This window comes from Paroedura picta, chromosome 2 (genome assembly GCF_049243985.1).
Source record: "Paroedura picta isolate Pp20150507F chromosome 2, Ppicta_v3.0, whole genome shotgun sequence".
NCBI classification, from domain to species: Eukaryota; Metazoa; Chordata; class Lepidosauria; order Squamata; family Gekkonidae; genus Paroedura; species Paroedura picta.
In genome coordinates, this window is record NC_135370.1 from 157,802,420 (window position 1) to 157,824,547 (window position 22,128).

The 22,128-nt window shown below is 42.9% G+C and overlaps 1 protein-coding gene across 9 annotated transcripts in view; it reads right to left on the reverse strand.

The window, feature by feature from the left end:
* The window catches only part of EML5 (EMAP like 5), a 105,304-nt gene that overhangs the window by 34,439 nt on the left and 48,737 nt on the right, over positions 1-22,128 (reverse strand). For 8 of the 9 annotated variants that reach the window (XR_013228557.1, XM_077323435.1, XM_077323436.1 and 5 more), the window contains 13 exons: positions 21,155-21,341; positions 19,912-20,017; positions 18,180-18,273; positions 16,670-16,770; positions 16,042-16,244; positions 14,372-14,483; positions 12,989-13,116; positions 9,310-9,451; positions 7,915-8,067; positions 6,851-6,982; positions 6,391-6,479; positions 2,850-3,026; positions 146-347 (listed from right to left, as the gene is read on the reverse strand). Coding sequence is in view for 7 of the 9 variants with exons in the window: in XM_077323435.1 (XP_077179550.1) it covers positions 146-347; positions 2,850-3,026; positions 6,391-6,479; positions 6,851-6,982; positions 7,915-8,067; positions 9,310-9,451; positions 12,989-13,116; positions 14,372-14,483; positions 16,042-16,244; positions 16,670-16,770; positions 18,180-18,273; positions 19,912-20,017; positions 21,155-21,341 (1,826 nt within the window). In the remaining 2 variants the exon portion in view is untranslated. Of the gene's footprint in view, positions 1-145; positions 348-2,849; positions 3,040-6,390; positions 6,480-6,850; positions 6,983-7,914; positions 8,068-9,309; positions 9,452-12,988; positions 13,117-14,371; positions 14,484-16,041; positions 16,245-16,669; positions 16,771-18,179; positions 18,274-19,911; positions 20,018-21,154; positions 21,342-22,128 lie in introns of those variants that run through there. The other variant, XR_013228558.1, reaches the window with a different exon arrangement.

Below are 22,128 nucleotides of genomic sequence, written 5' to 3' on the forward strand. Positions count from 1 at the left end.
ATAATGTAAGTAAAACCAGCTAACACATGCTAAATTTCAAAAACGTGCTCCGAAAACTGCGATTCAGACCATGGAAGCAGGGATTTTATTAACTATTTCTAAATCTCCAGGAAACTGCTCTCTAAAATTTCTTATATGTACTTACCTCCATCTTCCTCAGAATCTAGATCAGATTCTTCACTGTCACATTGCCTGCTTTCTCGATGGCCCTCCATCTCATGTGTCCATAGCATTAAAGATGTGTCTCCACCACCAGCACTGACCAGTAAACTGTCATCATGAGTCCAACGAACATTTGTTACATGTGTACTATGAGCCACATACCTCTTAAATTTTCCATATTTTCCCTAAGTATGAAAATACAGAAAGAGCAACTAAGACTTCATTCAAACCAAAATGAATGCAAAGTGCCCAGAAAAAAATCATCATTACTATCCACTGTTGTATTGTTAACCTTTTGTTTTCTTGGTGGGGGATTCTAAACAACTATGTATCTATGTTTAGGTGGAGGGTGCATTTTGGCCTGCCAGTACTTATGGACATAGATGGATTCCTGAAATCTCTGCAGGTTCTGATGCCTTCTGGCATCTCATTGGATGATCTAGTCAGTGATTGGCATGATCAGATGCTGGCAGCTATCAATGAGATTGCTCCACAGCTCCCTCTCTGCCCCTGTCTCAAACAAGCTCCCTGAAATACTGAGGAGTTACATAAGAGGAAAAGGGAACTGAGATGGCGAGCACGAGTATGAAGGAAGACTTGTGATGAAGCATTAAGAACATCCTATAGGTCGCTTATGAGATCCTATGATATGGCAGTGAAGGTCGCTAAACATGATTTTTTTGCAAACTCCACTGCATCTGTGAATTCACACCAGCACAATTATTTAGGGTGATGTGGTTCCTTACTGCCTTTGAGAAGGGGCACACAAATGGTAGTCAATAGAATATTAGCTGTGAGGCATTTGTAAGCTACTTTGTGGGTAAGTCTTGTCGCTCCACTGTGACCTTCCATAAGCCCTTGACACAATAAGTGAACTGGAGGCCTCTCGGTTGCCTTTAGAGGCACTGTTTGAAAGTTTCAGATGGCTCTCATTAACTGAAGTGGATAAGTTGCTAACTTCAATGTCACTTGTCCACTTGACTCCTGCCCTTCCTGGTTACTTAAATCACGTGATGGAAGGATTGGAGGCCCCCTATTGGAAATTCTAAACCTCTCCCTATCTACAAGGGAGTTATCTGGGGAGCTGAAAGAGGCAGTGGCTCCACCCCCATTGAAGAAGTCATCACTGGACCTGTGGTACCTGACAAACTACTGCCTTGTCTCACATCTTGTGTTTCTGGGGGAGGTGGCTGAAAGGGCCTAGGTGAAACTTTGGCCTTTGATCCAAGCCAGTCTGGCTTCCAACCTTGCCATGGGGAGGGAATGGTACTGGTCACCCTCATGAATGACCTCCAGTGCCAGTTGGATCAGGGTGAGTTGGCACTGCTCATAATGCTAGATCTCATGGCGGTGTTCAACATTGTAGATTATGAGCTTCTTGCTCACTGTTTTGCTGATGCAGGTATATAGCGGACAGCCTTACAATAGTTGATATCTTTTTTCTATGGTAGCGAAAAGAGGGTTGTAGTGGGACATTTGCAGAGTCTTTCAGGGCATGATTTCATCAACTATTTAACATCTTCATGTGTCCTCTGGCCCAACTGTTCTGGAGTTTTGGGTTTGGGTGCAATCAATTTGCTGATGACATCCAATGCTATCTTCTAACGGACTGGATGCATTTGCCAGTAGCTTGGAAGCAGTAATGGCTTGGACTAAGCAGAACCTTCTGAAACTCAACCCCTCCCAAAGACAGGGGTCCTGGGGCTGGGTAGGAAAGGTCCAGGAGAGGAAGCGCATTTGCCTTGCCAAGACAAGGTACAGCTGATGGCTGCACCAGTCACTATGAATCTAGGTGTGACCGACTCCTCTTTATCAAGGAGGCTATAGTCAATAAAGTATCTCAACTAGTGTTCTACCACCTTTGTCAGGCCAAGTTACTAGTGCCCTGTGTGGCTCCGGAACACTTTGCTACAGCAATCCATGTGAGTCACCTCCAGGATAGACTTCTGTAACTTGTGTGTCCCAAGAGCTCAGGCCTACTTTCTTGACTATCTCCAATTTTGTTCTTACAAACACTCTGTAAGGTAGGTTACGTAAAGAGGCCTCTCACCTTCCCACTCACCCCCAAGCCCATCTTTGGCCATTTTGGGAGGAAAAGGCAGGTCTACATGACCACATATAGTCATATTACCCAATAAATGTTTAACATTTTTTAAAAATATACCAAATTAATTAACTTCTACCCATTCAGGAAACTCTTCCAGGGCTGTAAAGAAACCCCAGGGTTTCACAAAACCCCGTTTGCGAAAGTCTGTTGTAAACTATGAGAAATAATGAAGGCATATGGTGATCATATTCTTCTGTTATATTTGTGTGTCCCAAAAGCTCAGACCTATTTCCTTGACTATCTCCAATTTTGTTCTCACAAGTACTCTGTAAAGTAGGCTAAGTAAGGAGACAATGACTGACCTAAAGCCACCAGATAGCCAACTTGCTTGAGGCATGTTTTGAAACTAGATCTTCACAGTCCCACTGATAAATATAGTGCAACATGTAATGACAACAGATATATAAAAAACCTCTGTGGTGTTGATCACTGGCAAAGCTTTCACATACACAAATTATTAATTGATTTTATTTTCATTCAAATGTGAGAATGCAAATGTTATTTTGAAATATGAATATAGTGGGGCTTCGTTATTTAACATCTGTAACCCTAATTATACAATCATTGCATATTTACTTACTTTGGCAGGGTATCGGAAGAGTTTTACAAATCCAAAATCATCTCCTGTTGCCAAGACTGTACCATCACTGGTGAGGCATGAGGCAGTTACATCAGTGACTTCTCCAATTATTGGCCAGATTCCTTCACAGCAGGAGCCTAAAACACTTGTCCATGATGTCCAGGAAATTTTTTCTGCCTACAAAAATAGCCTGTTTGAGACAGGATACTTATACATAGTTATACATCTGACCTGAAAACTGTTGGAATATGCAAGTTTTGTAGTGTGCATGATTCAATAGCTTATATGAAGAATATTGTACAGGGGGCATCAGAAGAGATGCATATTCAGCATATCTAGATCAGGAACTTTTTCAAATAATCTCCTCTTGATTGGCTCAACTGGAGACTTCCATATCCAGATCACACTGCACATTCCTGAGTTATGTCTGGAGTAACAGCATCAAGTATTTATGTTTCCAATCTATCTCACATACTGATCATCAGTATCAGTCAACCTTAAAAACCCAAACTGACAAGTCTCCCACTACCTGACTGGCCCTCAGCTAGGAATGGCCCACCCAGGTAGTTTAGAGTCAGCTCTCCAACTCCCAACTTCCTGCCAGTTTCAGAAGTTTACTCATAAGTAAGTCATGTGAGGTTTGCAATTTGCAGTCTGAGAAGAGAGGAATGCTTTGGGAGTAGCTATAACAGGCAATTGTAGCAGAGAAAATAATGCTGATGTGGGTGGGACTGGCAAGATGTAGACTTTCCCTTTTCATATGGATACCACCTTGGTCTTGCTATAATCTTTCCAAGGCCATCACAACAAAGCAAATTTGAGACCAATGCCATGGAAGATGGGGAAAGTGTAGACAGGGCAAAGAAGCATCATGAAGCCATGGGGACATGTGGAGAGAGGGAGACATTGTTTCCTAGTAGCACCTTCCTAGTAGAAGAAGTGCTGGTTTTTATACCCTGCTTTTCACTGCCCAGTTTCAAAGTGGCTTTCTTCCTCTCCCCACAACAGACACCCTGTGAGGTAGATAAAGCTGAGACAGCTCTGAGAGAACCTGCTCTGTAAAAACAGTTTCTAACAGGACTGTGAGTAGACCAAGGTCACCCAGCATGTGGAGGAGCAGGGAACAAAATCCAGCTCACATATTAGAAGCCGCTGCTCTTAAGCACCACACCAAGCTGAACAAATTGCTATTGCCTTAAAGAGATGTAGCTGGAGCACAGGCAGAAGAAGCTGTTGCAGGAGGATGGTGTAAGTCTTTTTTTACTTGCTTATTGACTCTTTTCCTTTAAATTTGGACCTTCTGGCCAACAGCTTCTCAGAGAAATCCAAGAAGAGAGACACTCAGGTATCTCCTATATGAAGTACTGATTGTGTGGTTAATAAGGAATGCTATTTGAGAAGGAATGCATTTGTTTTCCATTATTTCGTTCATTCATTCATTCATTCATTCTCTCTCTCTCTCTCTCTCTCTCTCTCTCTCTCTCTCTCAGTGTATGCGTGTGTGTAGAGGGGAGTGCTACACAACCCCCCCCCCCATCCCCAACCCAAGCAGCTCTTTCCTCCAGGGGAACTGATCTCTGCATTCTGGGGTTCCCCAGGTCCTACCTGGAGGCTGGCGTGCCCGACCAGTGGCAGGTATGCTAGCCTCCAGCTGGGACCTGGAGATCCCACTTCTGGGGTCTCCCAGAGCCTGAAGAATATTTCAGGGGTTTCTCAATGCTAAAAACGTTGAGAAAAGCTAACATAGAGGCAGTAATTGAGACACCCTCTGTAAGTTCTTTGCCAACCTATGTATTTGATTGTAACATATCTGTTTTTGATTTACTCTGATATTGAACTGAACTGAAGAGCGTACGGATTGAAAGTTGTTCAGTTCTTCAAGCAAATGTTGCTATCAATCAAGTATTTTCATTGAAGGAAGAAACAGTGACAAGTTTATGATTTAATGTTTATTGTTATTAGCAATGACTGCCACCCAGCATTTCTCTTTGTTTCCCATCTGGAGCCTGGCATCCTTGTGTTTCCATGGGATCCAAAGCCAGGGCTTTTTCCAGGGGGACTGATCTCTGTAGCCTGGAAATGACCTGCAATTCCAACAAATCTCCAGGCCCCAACCTCACCCATCCTGCAGCCTCTCTGCCCCCTCCCAAGCAGCCCTTTCATCTCCTTTAGTTGTCATTGTAGTGTCCCCCCCTCCAAAACAGCCATTTCCCCCCGGGGAGCTGATCTCTATAGTCCACTTCCAGGAGTTTTCCAGGCCACATCTGGAGGTTGGTGGCCCCTGGGTCAGGAAAGTTCCTTAAGGTTTGGAAGCGGGGCCTCAAGAATTCAAGGGTGGGCAGGAGCTTTTGCCAGGTAGCCAGCCAGCCCCCAGGAAGGCCACAGTGCAGGTTTGCATCCTAGCGCCTGTTGTATTCCTGGGTACAACAGGCTTTGCCTCTCGTGTCTAATATTTGTTATGACTTGGTCAACAAGAATTCTGCAGAAAAATGTAATAAGCAACTCCTAACTGTTTCAGGATAATGGTGTATATATCTATGTATATACAGAGAGAGAAGAGAGAGAGATAGTTACTTATGGCAACCAATAGGGTTTTCAATGCAAGAGATGTTGTGAGATGATTTGCTATCAGATGTCTCTATGTAGTGACCCTGGACTTCCCTGTTAGTCTCCCAACCAAATACTATGGCAACCACGCTTAGCTTCTGAGATCTTATGAGATCAGGCCAGCCTGGACTATCCACATTCAGAAATGGTCTCACACTATACCATAATCAGAGTATGATCCTTATATAATTATCTAGGTAAATGTAATATTACAAAACTTTTTAAAACTTTTGAAATATGTGAACGAATCAGCTAGATCACCTAGTGTTCCTCACTAGGTAGCCCATATGTCCACCAAATCTCTCTAACAAGCTTGTAGAACCTAGGTCTCTTCCTGTCCTCTTATTGCCAGTTTCTGTTGTCTCCCAGAGACCACGGATGACCATTCTTGGCCATGAACATCCAAAGAATCATTGGGGCTCATGAAAACCAGACATGGATAAACACTAATAACCAGAAAGCATCTTTGGATTGGTATGTTTTGAAGCAGCAGCAAGCTTTCATACAGTTTAAATGAAGCAACGCTTCCTTATCTTGAAAGAAGAAACCCAAAACGATGAAGTATTACTTCATAGGTTTTACAATGATTTTTTATTGTATGTTGTTCTTGTTAGGTGCAAAGTCGTGTCCGACCCATCACGACCCCATGGACAATGATCCTCCAATATTCAATTACTTTAAAGTCTCTTTTTACTCATATACAATATTAAATAATTCACATGTTTAATTTAAGCTGTTCACAGTAACTCTATATTAAAACATTTTAATTAATTTTTAGAAATGTTATCATCTCCCTCTATGCAAGACTGCTGTAGAGATCAATGTCTTTGTTCAAATAAAATATATTTGAAAATGGCATAAAGACAAAAAGCTTCCTCAACAAATATGTACTTAGACCTTTACAACTGAACTCGATTGTAAGTAACCGTCTTACCTCAGAACTTGGAATGGTCTGTTTTTTGCCACGAGGAGCTTCAAAAAATAACTGTTCCTTAGCACCAGTGTTGACTTGTAAAAGCTTGCCTGAAAAAAATGTCCATGTGGCTCACGGTTAGCACCAATTAGAATACCTTATTCAAGGTTTTTTATCTCTACATAATATCAAGCATTTCCCTATGAATGTTTTGGGGGATGGTATTGTAATTTGAATTTATTGAAATATTCCTGAGTAGAGGTGTCTTTTTAAATTGACTTTAACATTTTAGCATATTTTATTTCATGCATTTTATCTGTTTGTAAGTTGCCTCCACAGGGGAAAAAGCCAGGTAATAAATGTTTCAAATAATAAAATAAATACATCTATAAATGTTGCAGGAAAATTGCAGCTTTCCTGAATATCCACTCAGAGTTTTTAAGTTACAGAAACAGATACAAAGATATATATATTTTTTTACCTCTTATGTCCCAATCCATGTGTGTTATATAGCTGGAGGCTCCTTTGCAAATTCCAACCCGCTTACTGCTCATTACGTTGTAAATATCTACAAAGCTGTCATATGATGCTACAGCTAAGTATTTTCCAGCACCTAAAATACAGTGGTAAGAATATGAATACTTTTCTGACATTTTTGAATAAGTAACCTAATTAAAATACCCATTAATAATTTATTTCCCATTGGAAGGATGAAGTCACAGGTTGCTTTCAATGTTGCACTGGTTCTTCGCATCAGTATTACAAAATTATCTCATGTTTTCATAGATACTTGTTCAATCTACCTTTGTGTAAGTTTGCATAAAATTAATGCTAGGATATGGGAGGCACAAATGCACAATTTTACAAACTCAGTGTTATTTAGAATGGTGAAAAAACAGCCTATAATCCCAAGAGAAGGAAACATATAATTTATTTATTATTATATTTTCTTATATACCGCCACTCTCAAAGACTCATGGCAGTTTACAATAAAAGAATAAAACAACTCAACCCATAAAACCCAATACATTAAAAGATGGCTATTCATTGGAGTTAACTTCCCATCTCCCCTCCGCTGTCAAGTTGTAGTCGGGAACATAAGGATGCAAACAATGTGCAATAATTAACCATCTTAAAAGAACAAAATGAAATAAATGAGAAAAGAAGTTTTATGACAAGGACCGTTTATGCACTGGGAAATTCACTGCCCCAGCTCCCACACAGGAGCACAAATCAAGGGTGGATGAGGCACACCGGGTGAAATGCTCCTCCATGTGGGTGCAGGAAGAGGTGGGGCAACCTGCCACGACTAAAGCTCCAGCCTCCAGCCTGGCATGAAACCTTCAGTGCATAAACGGTCAAGGACTTACTTAAATAGTTGCCTTTTAAATGGTTTAAACTGGAGGCATTTGAATGGGAATATTGTTTGGTCATAACACTGTATTACAAAGATGAAATGTCATTCTGGGCATCTTTATAATTTATTTTATATTTATTTATTATATTTATTTATATTTGCCTTCACACCAGAAGTTCGTCACTTACCAGGAGAAAATCGTATCTCTGAAACAACGTCCTTCCTGTGATGAAAGGAAACAAGGTCCTCCAGTGTGTCTGCATTTACCATCAAGAAACTTCCATCGTTCAGACCTACTGCCAGTGCCTTCCCATCAGGAGAAAAAGAGCAACATCGTCCTCCTGACAAATTACAATAGATACATTTTAGTTTTAAGTAGAGCTTTGCAGCCCAAATTTTAGCTGGCAAATACATTGCTATTTCAGATGTTCAAAACACAACATCCCAATAATCCTTAACAACAATCTTGTAAAGCAGGTTATTATTCTTACCACCAGACTGCAGATGAGCAGCTGAGGGTGAGATAGTAGTGCTTTTCCTGAGGCCAACTAGTTTAGGTGAAATTAGGTGTAGATCAAATTTCAGCTTAGGTGAAATTTGATCTACACTTCCAGGCTCACCACTCATCGTGTTAGTCACTACACTACACTTCCCCAGTAACTATGTGAAGAGCAGTTATCTCTCCCCTCGCCCCACTGCTGCCTCATTGAGTTCCTAGTTCAAGATGATGGGTGAATGAATGGATTCTTCGTATGAAGAAAGGTTGGGGGAACTGGGTCTGTGTAGCCTGGAGAGGAGATGACTGAGAGGGGATCTGATAACCATCTTCAAGGATTTAAAAGGCTGCCATATAGAGGATGGAGCAGAATTGTTCTCTCTTGCCTCAGAGGGTCAGACCAGAACCAATGGGATGAAATTAATTCAAAAGAAATTCCATCTAAACATCCGGAAGAAGTTCCTGACAGAGCGGTTTCTCAGTGGAACAGGCTTCCTCGGGAGGTGGTGGGTTCTCCATCTTTGGAAATTTTTAAACAGAGGCTAGATAGCCATCTGACGGAGAGGCTGATTCTGTGAAGGCTCAAGGGGGTGGCAGGTTACAGTAGATGAGCGATTGGGATGTGAGTGTCCTGCATAGTGCAGGGGGTTGGTCCCTTCCAACTCTATGATTCTATTATTCTTTCTTATTAACAGCACGAGCCACAGTCTGTCCCTAAATTCTTTGCAAAATGAAAACCACTGCTTCCTAGCTTGGGGGCAACAGGTCATGTTTGCCTTTCCTCCTGACAGCATATTTTTTTCCTGCAGCATATTTTAATCCTTATCCTACTGATCTATCTGTTGCCTGCTACTTGCCATGTCCTTGAAGGCTCTGAGAAAAAGCTTCAGTTACCTTACGAGACTCTTCTGCCAAAGAAAATTAATCTGCTCTTGCAACCAAACATCTTCATTTGAGTATTCTATTTCAGTCTTACGCTTTCAAAAGCATAAATGTTCTTATATTTTTAAAAACAAACTTTAAAAATTATCTAACAGTTTAGAGTTTAAGGAGTATAAATATAAGGGGGGAAAAAACAACAATTTACCCTTCTTCAGTTTTCTAACAGCTAGCATGCAATGGCTTGGAGAAAGGTCCCATATTCTTAAGGTTTTATCATCACTCACAGTGGCACAAATAGGTAAATGAGGGTGGGTAGCTAAGCCCCAAACTTCTCCTTCCATGTGACCCTGTAAAAAAATTAATTTCATTTCATTTGCTATTCTACAGAGAAAAAACAGCAAACAAGAAAAATCAGTTTTAAACAAAATAATCTGAATCTTTACATCCCATTCTCTGTCAATGCAGGTGTGGATGCAAGTTTAGCTAGAGCCTTTATAGATGGAAGGCTAGTACCCCTCTGGGTTATATAAAAAAACATCCATAACTGGGAAACTCGTATTAAGCTCTGTAGAAACCTAACCCAGATGCAGACCCTTTGCCATGATAATAATCAGTTCTGAGACAGTCTTGGATCCTCTGCCAGCAACTGCACCAAAGACTGACTCCTGGCGGCAACAGGGGATGGCATCTATACAGCCTTGGAAAACATGTTGGATTCTTTCCCAGTCTGTTATGGGTATTGGGGGTGGTGGTTTACCATTGCCTAACCCTCGAATTTCCCCACGCTCAACGGTGCCACTTGGCAGTGACTGCTGGCACCAATGCTCTGCAGCGCCAAAGCTTGGCAGTGACCATTATGTCAATACTCAGCAGTGATGTTCAGTGGCAACACTTCAGTGGCAAGCGTGCTCAGGGGCATCATTGTCGGAGAATGAGTCTTGACACTGATAGTGTCTCTTGGTGCCAAATGATGACAATTAGCATCGCATGCAGTCACAACTTACATGATCGTAAACTCTCGGTGCCAGGCCTCTCTTTGGTTACTGGCATTGATCAAGAGAGTCCGCCGGCATCAGCAGATCTGATCTTGTATTTTAGTGGGGATTATCTGAAGGGGGTTTTATTGAACTTGTATTGTTATATTTTATTGTTTTATCAGGTTGTAAGCCGCCTCGGGCCAACTGTGTTGGGAGGGGTATAAATTAAATTATAAATAAATGAATCTCAGCACTGAGGAGATGGTGCCTGCTGGCATCGAGGAGACGAACCACCTCTAAATGAGAATGATAAATGGACCGATGCCTGGCTTCTTCTTCTGTCTCCTTTACCAGTGGGCTAGGTGCAGCCCTAGACAGGGCAGATTCCTCATCCAATTAGGCACCACTGGGCTAGCACTGAGCTCACCGAGGTAGCTATTGGCTCATAAATCAGCTGGCTTGAACTATTTCTCCTTCACCAGTGGCTAGGTGTGGCCATAGATGGGCAGATTCCTCATCTGATTAGATACCACTGGGGCTGGCACTAAGCTAACTGAGCTAGCTATTGCCCATAAATCTGCCAGTTGGGCTATCTCTTTTTGTGGGTTTGAGGCACTGAGGCCATTTCCCAGAGTTTCCAGACAGACTGCTCTTCCTTCCCTCCATTTCTGGGATGATATAGTAGCAAGGTTGAGGCATTATCAAGGAATTCTGTCAGAATAGAGGTGACAGATTCAGTACTCTCCATTTGGAGCCACAAGGCCATGTCTTCATCAACAATGGACTATCTGTAAACCGCCCGTGGCGCTGCGGGCGCCACGGTCTAAATAAAGCAGTAAGGGGTCCTGGGGCGGGATGAGTCCGGGATGAGGAAGGGTCCAGATTGGACCGTTCTTCATGACAGACAATCGGAGGGACCAATCGGCAGGCGCGAAGCGCCTGCCGATTGGTCCCTCCGATTCCCAGCCCCAGGAACTGCGAGCCGCGCGCAGCGCGGCTCGCAGTTGCTCCTGGCCTAACGCGGCGAGAGGCGCGAAGCGCCTCTCGCTGTGTCAGGCTGCCGCCTGAGGGAGCCCCCGCCACAACAAGAAGATGGCCGCCGCCGAAAATACGCCGCTCTGGAGCCGCCTGCCCCCGCTCAAGGGAGCCCCTGGCAGCCGCGCAGAGCGCGGCTGCCGGGGACTCCCTGCCCGGCGGCTTGACGCGGCGAGAGGCGCGAAGCGCCTCTCGCCGCGTCAAGCCGCCGGGCAGGGAGTCCCTGCAGCTGAAGGACACACCGCCGCGTCCAACAAGGCAGCCTACGGCCAAAAAAACTCCGCGAAAAAGCCTCGGGGAAGGGGCTGGCCAGCGTCTCCTCCGTGCTGCCTGCCTTCCTCGGCCATGGACCTCCGCCTCCACCCGCGCCGCGCAGAGAGGCCGCCTGCAACAAAGTCCGAGCTGCCTTCCCGCAGCCGGACCCCCGAGCACACGCAGCAGCAGCAGGAGCAGCAGCGCCGTCCCCCAAGCCACCCTACAGACGAACAAATGGCCGCCGCCGAAAATACGCCGCTCTGGAGCCGCCTGCCCCCGCTCAAGGGAGCCCCTGGCAGCCGCGCAGAGCGCGGCTGCCGGGGACTCCCTGCCCGGCGGCTTGACGCGGCGAGAGGCGCGAAGCGCCTCTCCCCGCGTCAAGCCGCCGGGCAGGGAGTCCCTGCTGCTGAAGGACACACCGCCGCGTCCAACAAGGCAGCCTACGGCCAACAAAACTCCGCGAAAAAGCCTCGGGGAAGGGGCTGGCCAGCGTCTCCTCCGTGCTGCCCGCCCTCCTCGGCCATGAACCTCCGCCTCCACCCGCGCCGCGCAGAGAGGCCACCCGCAACAAAGTCCGAGCTGCCTTCCCGCAGCCGGACCCCCGAGCACACGCAGCAGCAGGAGGAGCAGCAGCGCCGTCCCCCAAGCCACCCTACAGACGAACAAAAGGCAGAAAAAACCTCGCCGAACGGTCTGGCCAGCAGTCGCCTCTACGGGGCCGCGTCTCCTCCCTGCTGCCAGCCCTGCTTGGTCGCGCTCCTCCTCCTCCACCCGCGCCGCGCAGAGACGCCGCCCACAACAAAGTCTGAGCTGCCTTCCCGCAGCCGGACCCCTGAGCACACGCAGCAGCAGCAGGAGCAGCAGCGCCGTCCCCCAAGCCACCCTACAGACGAACAAAACGCTGAAACAAACTTGCCGAACGGTCTGGCCAGCAGTCGCCTCTACGGGGCTGCGTCTCCTCCCTGCTGCCAGCCCTCCTCGGTCACGCTCCTCCTCCTCCACCCACGATGCACCGAGAGGGGCCTCCGCCTGCAACAATACCCATGCGCGACCAAGAGGCAGCCCAGCGCCGCCTCTTTGTCTCACGCCCGGCTCACGTTCGCCTCGCCAGCGGCATCTTCAATCCAAGGACAGGAGCACTGCAAAGCCGGTGAGTGGCCCTGCCGTTCTGTCTCGCCTTGGGGGAGGAACGCGGACCCGCTTTTGAGGGCAGGCTCTGGGAGAGGAGGGGGGGTGGGAGTGTGTCCCTTACCCTTCCCCATTCTCCCCTTTCAAAGCCCATTTTTATAAATGGGCTTTGCCCCTAGTATAATTATAAGTTGTTCACCTCCTATTCTGTATCTGAGGTAAATATTCTGCTTCAGCTTGCTGAACAGTCCTCTCTCAGAAGTGGCAAAAAGAGAACTGAGGGAGGAGTGTCCCACATTGCATGACTTTTGGGTGGGAAAGGCAGCCTACTCTGAGGGAAGAGGGAGCACTCCTGGGATCTAAAAAGATCATTTAAAAACTTGCCAGCTCTTCTCCGCAGCACGGTTCTATGTGGACTGCACAGAAGCCACAAAGATGAATTTATAGTTTCACAATAAGTAAAAACTTGAACAAACTGTTGATACTTACCTGAACTAGCAAAGTTATTGGTCCACTTTTATCTACTTCCAGTATTTCACCGTTCTTTGTACCCACTAAAATATGACCATGTCCTAATGATATGGCACGTATAGAAGGGTTATCTTCTAAAAGGAGACCTAAGAAGGAGAGAGTTTAAGAGAAGATCACATTATCCTGAGAAGCAAAGCTACACTTTTATTACTTTACGAGTGGTGAAGCCCATTTTAAAAATGGGCTGAGGGCCATCACAGCTCTCCCACCCTGCAGGAGGCTGGCAAAAGCAGCAGGGCTGGGATGAAGTGTGGACACCTTACCTCCTGTCCCCTGCCCCAGTGGAAATGAGGGCATCAAGAGTAGTGGGCTTTGAGCTGAGCTTGCCCTTTCCCAACTTCTGCTGCCGGTCAGGAGGTCAGTGGGAATGGCAGGCTGAGGCAAAGCATACCTGCTCTGTCCTCCATTTCATTCCATGGCAGCAGGAAGGAAGTGGCAGGGCTGGGAAGGAACATGGCTGCACGGCCTTCGCTCCCCTTTCCCAGGGGCCAGGAAGCTATGGAGAGGAGGGCGGCCTGCATGGAACGCAGCAGAAGTCTTCCCTGGCCTCCCAAAGGGCAGGAGCCCAGGGAATGGGGCAGGTGGTGGATGAACAGGTGTCCAGATTCCCACAGCTCACAACTTGCTAGTACTTTGTCCACATGGGATGTGCCAGAAGGAGGATGGGGGTGAGGAAGAAGCTCTGATCGGCCCTCAGTAGGGGACACCTCTCACCTTTTTTGAGTAATGTGAGGGCCAATTGGCCCCAGTGAGGGCCAATCATAAGTGCAGGTCATTGGAAGGACCCAATGCTTTTTATGTGGTATGATGATTAGTGTAATTCTATTCATTACCTTGGAGATCTGTGGCTATAATAATGTTTTTCACCCTAAAAAGAAGTGGATGGGGGTAAGAATTCACATTAGTGCTGAAGTTCTGGCAGCGGGAACGAATACGTTCTCTCTTGCCCCAAGATTTATGATAGCGACCATCACTAGCCCTAGGGTGCAATCAGGCCCAAATGGAAAAGATGACAAGTACCCTATCTTTGCCTGTCTCCTCTATTTAACAGGCTAACTGTAACCTCTTTATTGAACTATCATATTCTATTCAAGAAGTTCATAAATGTTCATTTCCCTGTTTACCTCAAACCTCCTCTGGAATTCATGATTTAAAAACCCACACAGGTCCCAGAGCCTAGAGTAGAGACCACTATGCTCAAATAAGTAGCATGCTACCTAATTTTAAACAGCATTTAAAACCTTGACGTTTATACTTCCTCACACTGTGCAAGAGAGCAGGTACTGAACCAGAATACCAAATTTGAATTTATAAACAATGGAAGTATATAGAACAAATCACCTTTGGAGCCAGGGGCCAAGGCAGCTCTTTTGATGGCATACGTTTTGAGGCATCGTTCAAAGGTGTCATCCCAAAGAGCAACTACTCCATCTTTGCCTCCAGTTACAAATCCCTGAAAAATATTAACAAATGGACAGCAGAAATATTCTGCACTCTAATAGCTATTGGCATCACATTTAAATATATTCAGCTTTCAAACCTTCACTGCAGTTGTGAAGAACACACATATTATTTTTACTTTGTTTAACATACAGTCAATGGTGGAAATTTGTGCAGTTCCCCTGAATGAATTTGTGCTGTTACTGAAAATTAATTCAAAAGAATTTTCAGGTAAACATCCGGAAAATATTCCTGATAGTTAGAGCAGTTCCTCAGTGGAACAGGCTTCCTCGGGAGGTGGCGGGTTCTCCTTTGGAAGTTTTAAAGCAATGGCTAGATAGTCATCTGACAGAAATGCTGATTTTATGAAGTTGGTGAGTGGGTGGGCAGGAAGGGATGTCCCAGTGTTTGTATCTTGTGGCCCTTCCTTGCATACCCTGGGAATGGCTGATCACCACTATCGGATGGTAAGTGAATTGCCTCCAAGCCAGGCTGGATTCTGGAGATTTTTGGTGGTGATGGGGGATCCTTTGGCCATGAAATTGGGGTCACTGTGGGTAGGCAGGTAGTTGTGAGTTCCTGCATTGTGCAGGGGGTTGGACTAGATAACTCTGGAGATCCCTTACAACTCTATGATTCTATGAATGGAATAATCTTCCATTGAATGAGATAGTTGCTTGGTATGCCTAGATTTCTTCAGGTGTGGAGGGATTTTAATCTGTCTTCTATGGGAGATCAAGTCCCCCAAGCTATTCCTGGGTGGTTCCCCATCCTCCAAAAATAGCATTTCAGGTTAAGTTTTGGGTTGTCGTAGGAGAGAGGAAGCAAATATTACATACAAACAGAAATCTAGGTTGAATCCCAGCCAGTGAGTAATATTATTATTATTTATATTTAATTTATATACCACCCTCCCATATGGCTCAGGCTATGTACAGGATAAAGATGAATTAATTCACACTGAGTTCCCAAAATAGTGCGGAATATAAGTGTCATAATAAATTCAGACGACCATGCTGACATTTCAGTGGTGTTTTCAGCTGCATCTGAAATGTTTCCAGAACTGAGAGACAAACATTACATTGACAAACTACTCAGTTTTCAACCAAATCTGTGCCTTTTATCATTATTAAAAGATACTCATGTTTTTTTGGTTGTTTATTTAGCAACTTCCTAACTAGACCTTCTAGCAAAGCAACTCAAAGAAGTTTACAAAATGGATTTTAAAATAGTTAAATCCAAAAAAAACCCCAAATTCTACTAACGAATCAGGTGGCAGAATAACTATAACAAAACAGAAAAATACAGCAATAGATAGTAAATCATGCAGTCACAGACTGGATTTCAAAGAACTTGTATATCCAAGTAGTCACTAGGCCATGTGAAAAGCCACTTATGAAACTTGAAAGAACAATTTGTAATATGACACAGTGGTCTACTATTTAAAGAAAAATGATGGAATATCCTTCTTTACAAGCACAATTCCTTAGACATGCATACATTAGCTCTCTGGATCCTGACCATCCATTTATTTTCAGTTAAGTGATTCATATCCAGTATAAGCCACTCACTTTTTCTAGTGCATGCATGCTGAATACTGGGCCGTCATGAGCTTTCACAGTTTTAATAAGGAACAGATCTCTCCATATACACACATCTCCAGTTGATGTCCCAGAGAAAGACATCTCCTCCGTCCAGCCATAAACGGCACACATCATTGTATCAATCTTCCCCATTGGGCCTACGTAGCCCTTTTTCCCAATCAGTCCACCTCCTTAATTAAAATCAAAACAAATTATTATACATACAATTTCTAAAAAAAAAACACAAAGTAATTTTAATCAAAAGTCATATCACTTTTAATCTTTTTTGGCTTTTTTTAGTTCCCTCTTTTGAGGCATTAGTGCAAGCAACTGAAATACACAAATGAGAAAAGGCAAGTAAATCTGCATATGATTTAATTGTGGTTTCACAGGAAGTAAATCAAATAGAAACTCCATTTTCTCCTCTGCAAGTCCTTTTTATTGGAATTACACACTGGAATCTATGCATTAGCCCAATATATTCCCCTAGTGCAGGCCCTGGATGTTTTGGTGCACAGAAATTTAACTGGTAAGTAAATAAGTTTATTGTTACAGCAACCATAACAACAACATTTAAGTGACTTTTCAAAATATTTCAATGCCTTATTTTTCTTACCTGCTCTTCGCCAGAACTTAATATGCTTAATTCCAGCTGTTATAAGTTTATCAGGCGTGAAGGGGTTAATCTTAACAACAAAGATCTTGTCTTTACTCCCCCTAGAACAATACACAAAACAGTTTCTCTTTAATATGTGGGAAAGAACTGGCCTAAAATAAAAATAAACAAAACCCGCAAAAGTTGTCCATGCTGAAATGGCAAAGGGGTGCATGCTTACATAAGGAAACCGCAAACATGCTGTCCAACTATCTGGAGGCAGTGGCAGATTGGCTCAAACAGAGTTGGTTGAAGCTAAATCCAGCTAAGACGGAGGTCCTCTGGCTGGGTTGGCAAGTCTCAGATGCGGTGCTATGGCTCCCAACTCCTGGCAAAGTCCAATTAACATTGTGGCCACTGTCAGGAGTTTGGGAATGATCCTGGAGGCCTAGGGCATGCCAAGATTTTTATTGTCTTTGCCAGATATGGTGGCTAATGCCTTATCTGTCAGCGTCCAACCTAACCCCTATGATCCATACAATGGTCATTGCCAGATTAGACTACTGCAACTAACTCTACACAGGACTCATCTTATACCTGATCCAGAAACTTCAACTGATCCAGAATGCAGTGGGCTGGGTTCCCACAGGTTGAATGTGGGGTACCAATAGTCAAATTCTGAGCCTATGCAATTTATGCACATATGTGGATGCCCAACTGACACAGAAGGTGAGGCAAGATCTTGTTTTCCCACTTTACATATTTAAATGGTCCAGTTCAACACAGAGCAATTATACTTTCATCCTGGTTAATGCTACCTGAATGATGCTTTGGCTAGTTTCAGAAATAGCTGCATTCATAGAATCATAGAATCATAGAGTTGGAAGGGGCCATACAGGCCATCTAGTCCAACCCCCTGCTCAATGCAGGATCAGCCCAAAGCATCCTAAAGCATCCAAGAAAAGTGTGTATCCAACCTTTGCTTGAAGACTGCCAGTGAGGGGGAGCTCACCACCTCCTTAGGCAGCCTATTCCACTGCTGAACTACTCTGATTGTGAAAATTTTTTTCCTGATATCTAGCCAAATCGTTGTACTTGTAGTTTAAACCCATTACTGCATGTCCTTTCCTCTGCAGCCAATGGGAACAGCATCCTGCCCTCCTCCAAATGACAACCTTTCAAATACTTAAAGATGGCTATCATGTCCCCTCTCAACCTCCTTTTCTCCAGGCTGAACATTCCCAAGTCCCTCAACCTATCTTCATAGGGCTTGGTCCCTTGGCCCCAGATCATCCTCGTCGATCTCCTCTGTACCCTTTCAATTTTATCTACGTCCTTCTTGAAGTGAGGCCTCCAGAACTGCACACAGTACTCCAGGTGTGGTCTGACCAGTGCCGTATACAATGGGACTATGACATCTTGTGATTTTGATGTGATGCCTCTGTTGATACAGCCCAAAATGGCATTTGCCTTTTTTACCGCTGCATCACACTGCCTGCTCATGTTTAGTTTACAATCCACAAGTACCCACCTTACAGCTGAAAGCTTCTCCCCTTTTCTCCAGTCCCAAAGAACAATAGTGTGATTGTCATCTATTCCAACTGAAGCGAGGCGTTTGCCATCCGCTGCAAAAGAAAATGAATTATGAGAAGGGTATATATGAATTATTATTCTGTATTTAGCAAGATGCAGATGTCTAGCATCAAGAAGAGAGGAACAAGCCATGGAAGGATCTTCCCAACCCACAAGTTAATTATCTTCTGCTGCTATTCACAGTGTACATGTAAAGGGGCAGGAGGTATTGTATCTCTACTTTTTAAACATGAGAGGTACCAGAAAATTCTTCACAGAACTGGTAGAGGGGCAGAATTTATGGTGTCTTTGATCCTTAAGAAAGAACCAAAAAGGAACCTATTTAAGATTTTTAGGTTTAAAGAAAACATTTAATCAAGACTAAGAAAAGAGTCTAACATTTTCTCAAGAATATTATGTTGTTATAAATCCAAGATATTGGGCTAGATAGGCCACAAATTTAATCTAGAATGGACTCTGAGAATCACTATCTGGAATTATGACAATTGGAACCACAAATCTTTTTTTCATCCTCTTTAGGGATGAAAAATTATGAGAAGGCACTTGCAAATTTCGAGCTCAAGATGAAAGATTTGGAATAGCCTAGGGTGAAACCAGAGTTAGAGATCAATTAACTTACTGCAGATGGGAAATAATCAGCCCCATTAATGTTTGAGAGTCTGGAGTTATTTCAAAAGTGCCAGTGTTGTGTCTGACTCCATATAAACATAGAAGCACAGCTCCTGTCATGAGCTGGGGCATCATTTGTGCTGAGGTGATGATGCTCAAGGATGACTTTGGGCAATTGAGCTCAGCAGCGTCTGTCACCCAGTCACCTCTCAAGCAGCTTCTAGTAACCCATCATGGGATGGGGGGACAAGCAGACTGGTAAGCTTGCAGACTTCTCGCTAGTATGCAATTCAGAATGAAGAAGTGCTTGGCATTCAGCAGTTCTCTCTCTCTCTCTCACTAAGAGTCTTAATAAGAACAAAGAGTTCATGTTGAGAAAGCTAATCCTCTTTCATTAATGGCAATTAAAATTATATATTTTATAATAAGTCATTAATGCAAAGTCGCACAATTTGAAATCAATAAGGATTAGGCTTTTGTAATTTACTTTTACAACATGCAAGTGAGAAACTGAAAATAGGCATAATGGAATAAAACTAATCTGTAACCGTGGTTCTTATTTGGGAAAGCATATCAGCCTAAATCTGAGAAGTGAGATCTAGGTCTAAGAAAAGAGATTTTTCAATTTTATTTGCACATAAAATAGATTACAGTATTTGCTGTCGTATAAGACTACTTTTCCCCCCTGAAAAACATGCCGCCAAGTGGGGGGGTCGTCCTATATGCCAGGTGCACTTCAGTTGGGATAGACATAGCTGCCCATGGTGGCCCATAGTACTGTAATGTAATGTAACAAACTCTATATTTTGATTGGAAATGTTGGGGGGTCGTCTTATACGCCCAATCGTCTTATACGCTGGCAAACAGTACCATGCTTCGATAGTGGTCTGCTGTCAAGAAACAAGGAAGCTGCTTCATTTATAAAAAATAATAGTATAATAATAATAATAATAATAATAATAATAATAATAATAATAATAATTATTATTATTATTATTATTATTTCGATTTATTTCCCACCACTCCCAAATGGCTCGTGGCGTATTAATAATAATGAATACCTGAAAAGTCAACTGCACAAACACCATATTGGTGATAGCCCTTTAACACAGACAGTGGCTTGATTGTCTCTGTATCCCAAATATGAATTGAACTGTCCCGACCAACCTTGAATAAAAAAGATAAGACAATTATTTCATACCTGATCATACATATTTATTGAATATTTAAGTTTAAAGATAGTACCTAACACAATAAAACTAGTAGTACCACAGGAACAACACTACTAACATTTTATTATCTCTTCACAGCTTCCATATTTCTCTTTAACTTAAATATATGGAAAAATTAAATTTGAGTAGCTCATTGCAATTTTGGCTTTCTCAAGTTAAACCAGGCTTTCCCACTAAAACTGCCATGCAGCTCCTGGGGAAGAGCACCCCCTGTTCTCAGTTCTTTGTAGCTACTGAAGGGGCTTCAGAGGAGAGGAATAAAACATTTTTTCATATAATTAAATTAATTAATTATATTTATATAATATAAATTAACGTGTTTTTTTTAAAGAATCATGTAGAGTTCACAACAGGGCCAGGAGGGAGGGAATGGCTGCCTGCACAGAAGACTCTTGAGGGCCTGAATTGCTCTCTTTCAAAGTATAGTGTTTAGCCAAGAAGCCCCATAGTACTTTAGGTAACTGCTGGCAGATTGTATAAGCAGCAACACTATCAGCCTCATCAAAACCTAGAAAACACAAACAGTGCTTCTCATTCTGCTTCATCGCAGTGCTACAACCTTTACATTATTTGAAGAGTGTATTTTAGGCCATCTTAAATTCTCAACAGGATTGTTCAGTAAATGTGGAAACAATTTTCCTCAGGTAAGAAATGGATGAAATGGCAAAATCTGTCAGAGAAGCAAGATACAAATAAAAAATTCTTCTGATGGTAACAAAAGGTGGGGGTGCTCTCACATCTATATTATATTTAGCTCCCAATGCAGCGTAGGATTGAGCTTCAGAAAGCTCTAGAAAGCTTGATCATTTTCCCTCTGCACTTAGCTTGCATCTTCATAGTCCTAGTGTGGGACTACACAAAGGATTCTATGCATCTTCATAGTCCTAGTGTGGGACTACACAAAGGATTCTATGATATGTTTATTCTTTTTTCTGACATGTCAGAAAAAGTCAAGGCATATGATTCCTTTCAAATGCTTTCACAGATACAGGCAATTCAAATTTATGAAACGTTACTTAGTAATGTTTTAATTAATATTTAGATCTTTTGTTTACCCAAACATCAGTCCTACCTGGCCTGTTGCCACATAGTCCTTTAAAGGATGAATAGCAAGACAGAGAATGTCATCATCATGACCCAAATAAAAGCGCTGTGTGTTTTGCTGTCGATTGTATACCACACCTATTGCTGCAACATGGTATACAATTTCTCCAGTCTGGGTGTAAAATAAATTACTCCGACAGTCATAGCCTCTGTAACTAATTAAAATAGTTTGATGTTAAGACCATATGAACCATTAAACAGCAAACTGATCTAAACATTTCTGAATTTACATTACATAAATTTAAGTAAAATGATTTTCAAAACAATAGTTTCATAAAAATATATCTTCTATGAAAGAAAAACAAAACAAATTGCATTTAAAACTCTTCAAGTGACACAGAGATGACAGAAAGAAAGATGAAAATAGCTCATAGAGATAGAGCACCATTTCAAAATTATCTGGTTTTCTCAGGGACAAATCCTAACTAATTTGTCAAGGCTCTTTAAAAATGTTTCAGTTGAAGTATGCTGCCTTTGTTTTATTTTGCATTTTTCTCTTAACTACTACAAATACTTTTTTTCACATTCACTGCTTACTAGGAGAATATGTCAAGAAACATAATCTGTTAAACACAGAGATTTAGGTAAGCATTTTTGGCATGGAACCTAAAATGTACATATATACACACTCACCCTGACCTGATAAATATCAAGCAATTTTTAAAATGTATTATTCTATTAACATCCTAACTATCATTCAAAAAAGAATTACATTCATCCAAGAACATTCACTTCATTGGTCTTAGAAGGATATACTCCTCTTGGCACTAAGTTCATAGATAGGTGTCAATCAAATGTCCTTTGGAGTAAAAAATAAAGAGGTCACTCCTGACCACCAAAAAGCCTAAGGAGGTGATTGAGGGATCTTCACAAACATTTGGAACATGGGGTACAGAAATGAGAAGAATTAAGTGAGGCTGAATGAGAAAACTGACAGAATCC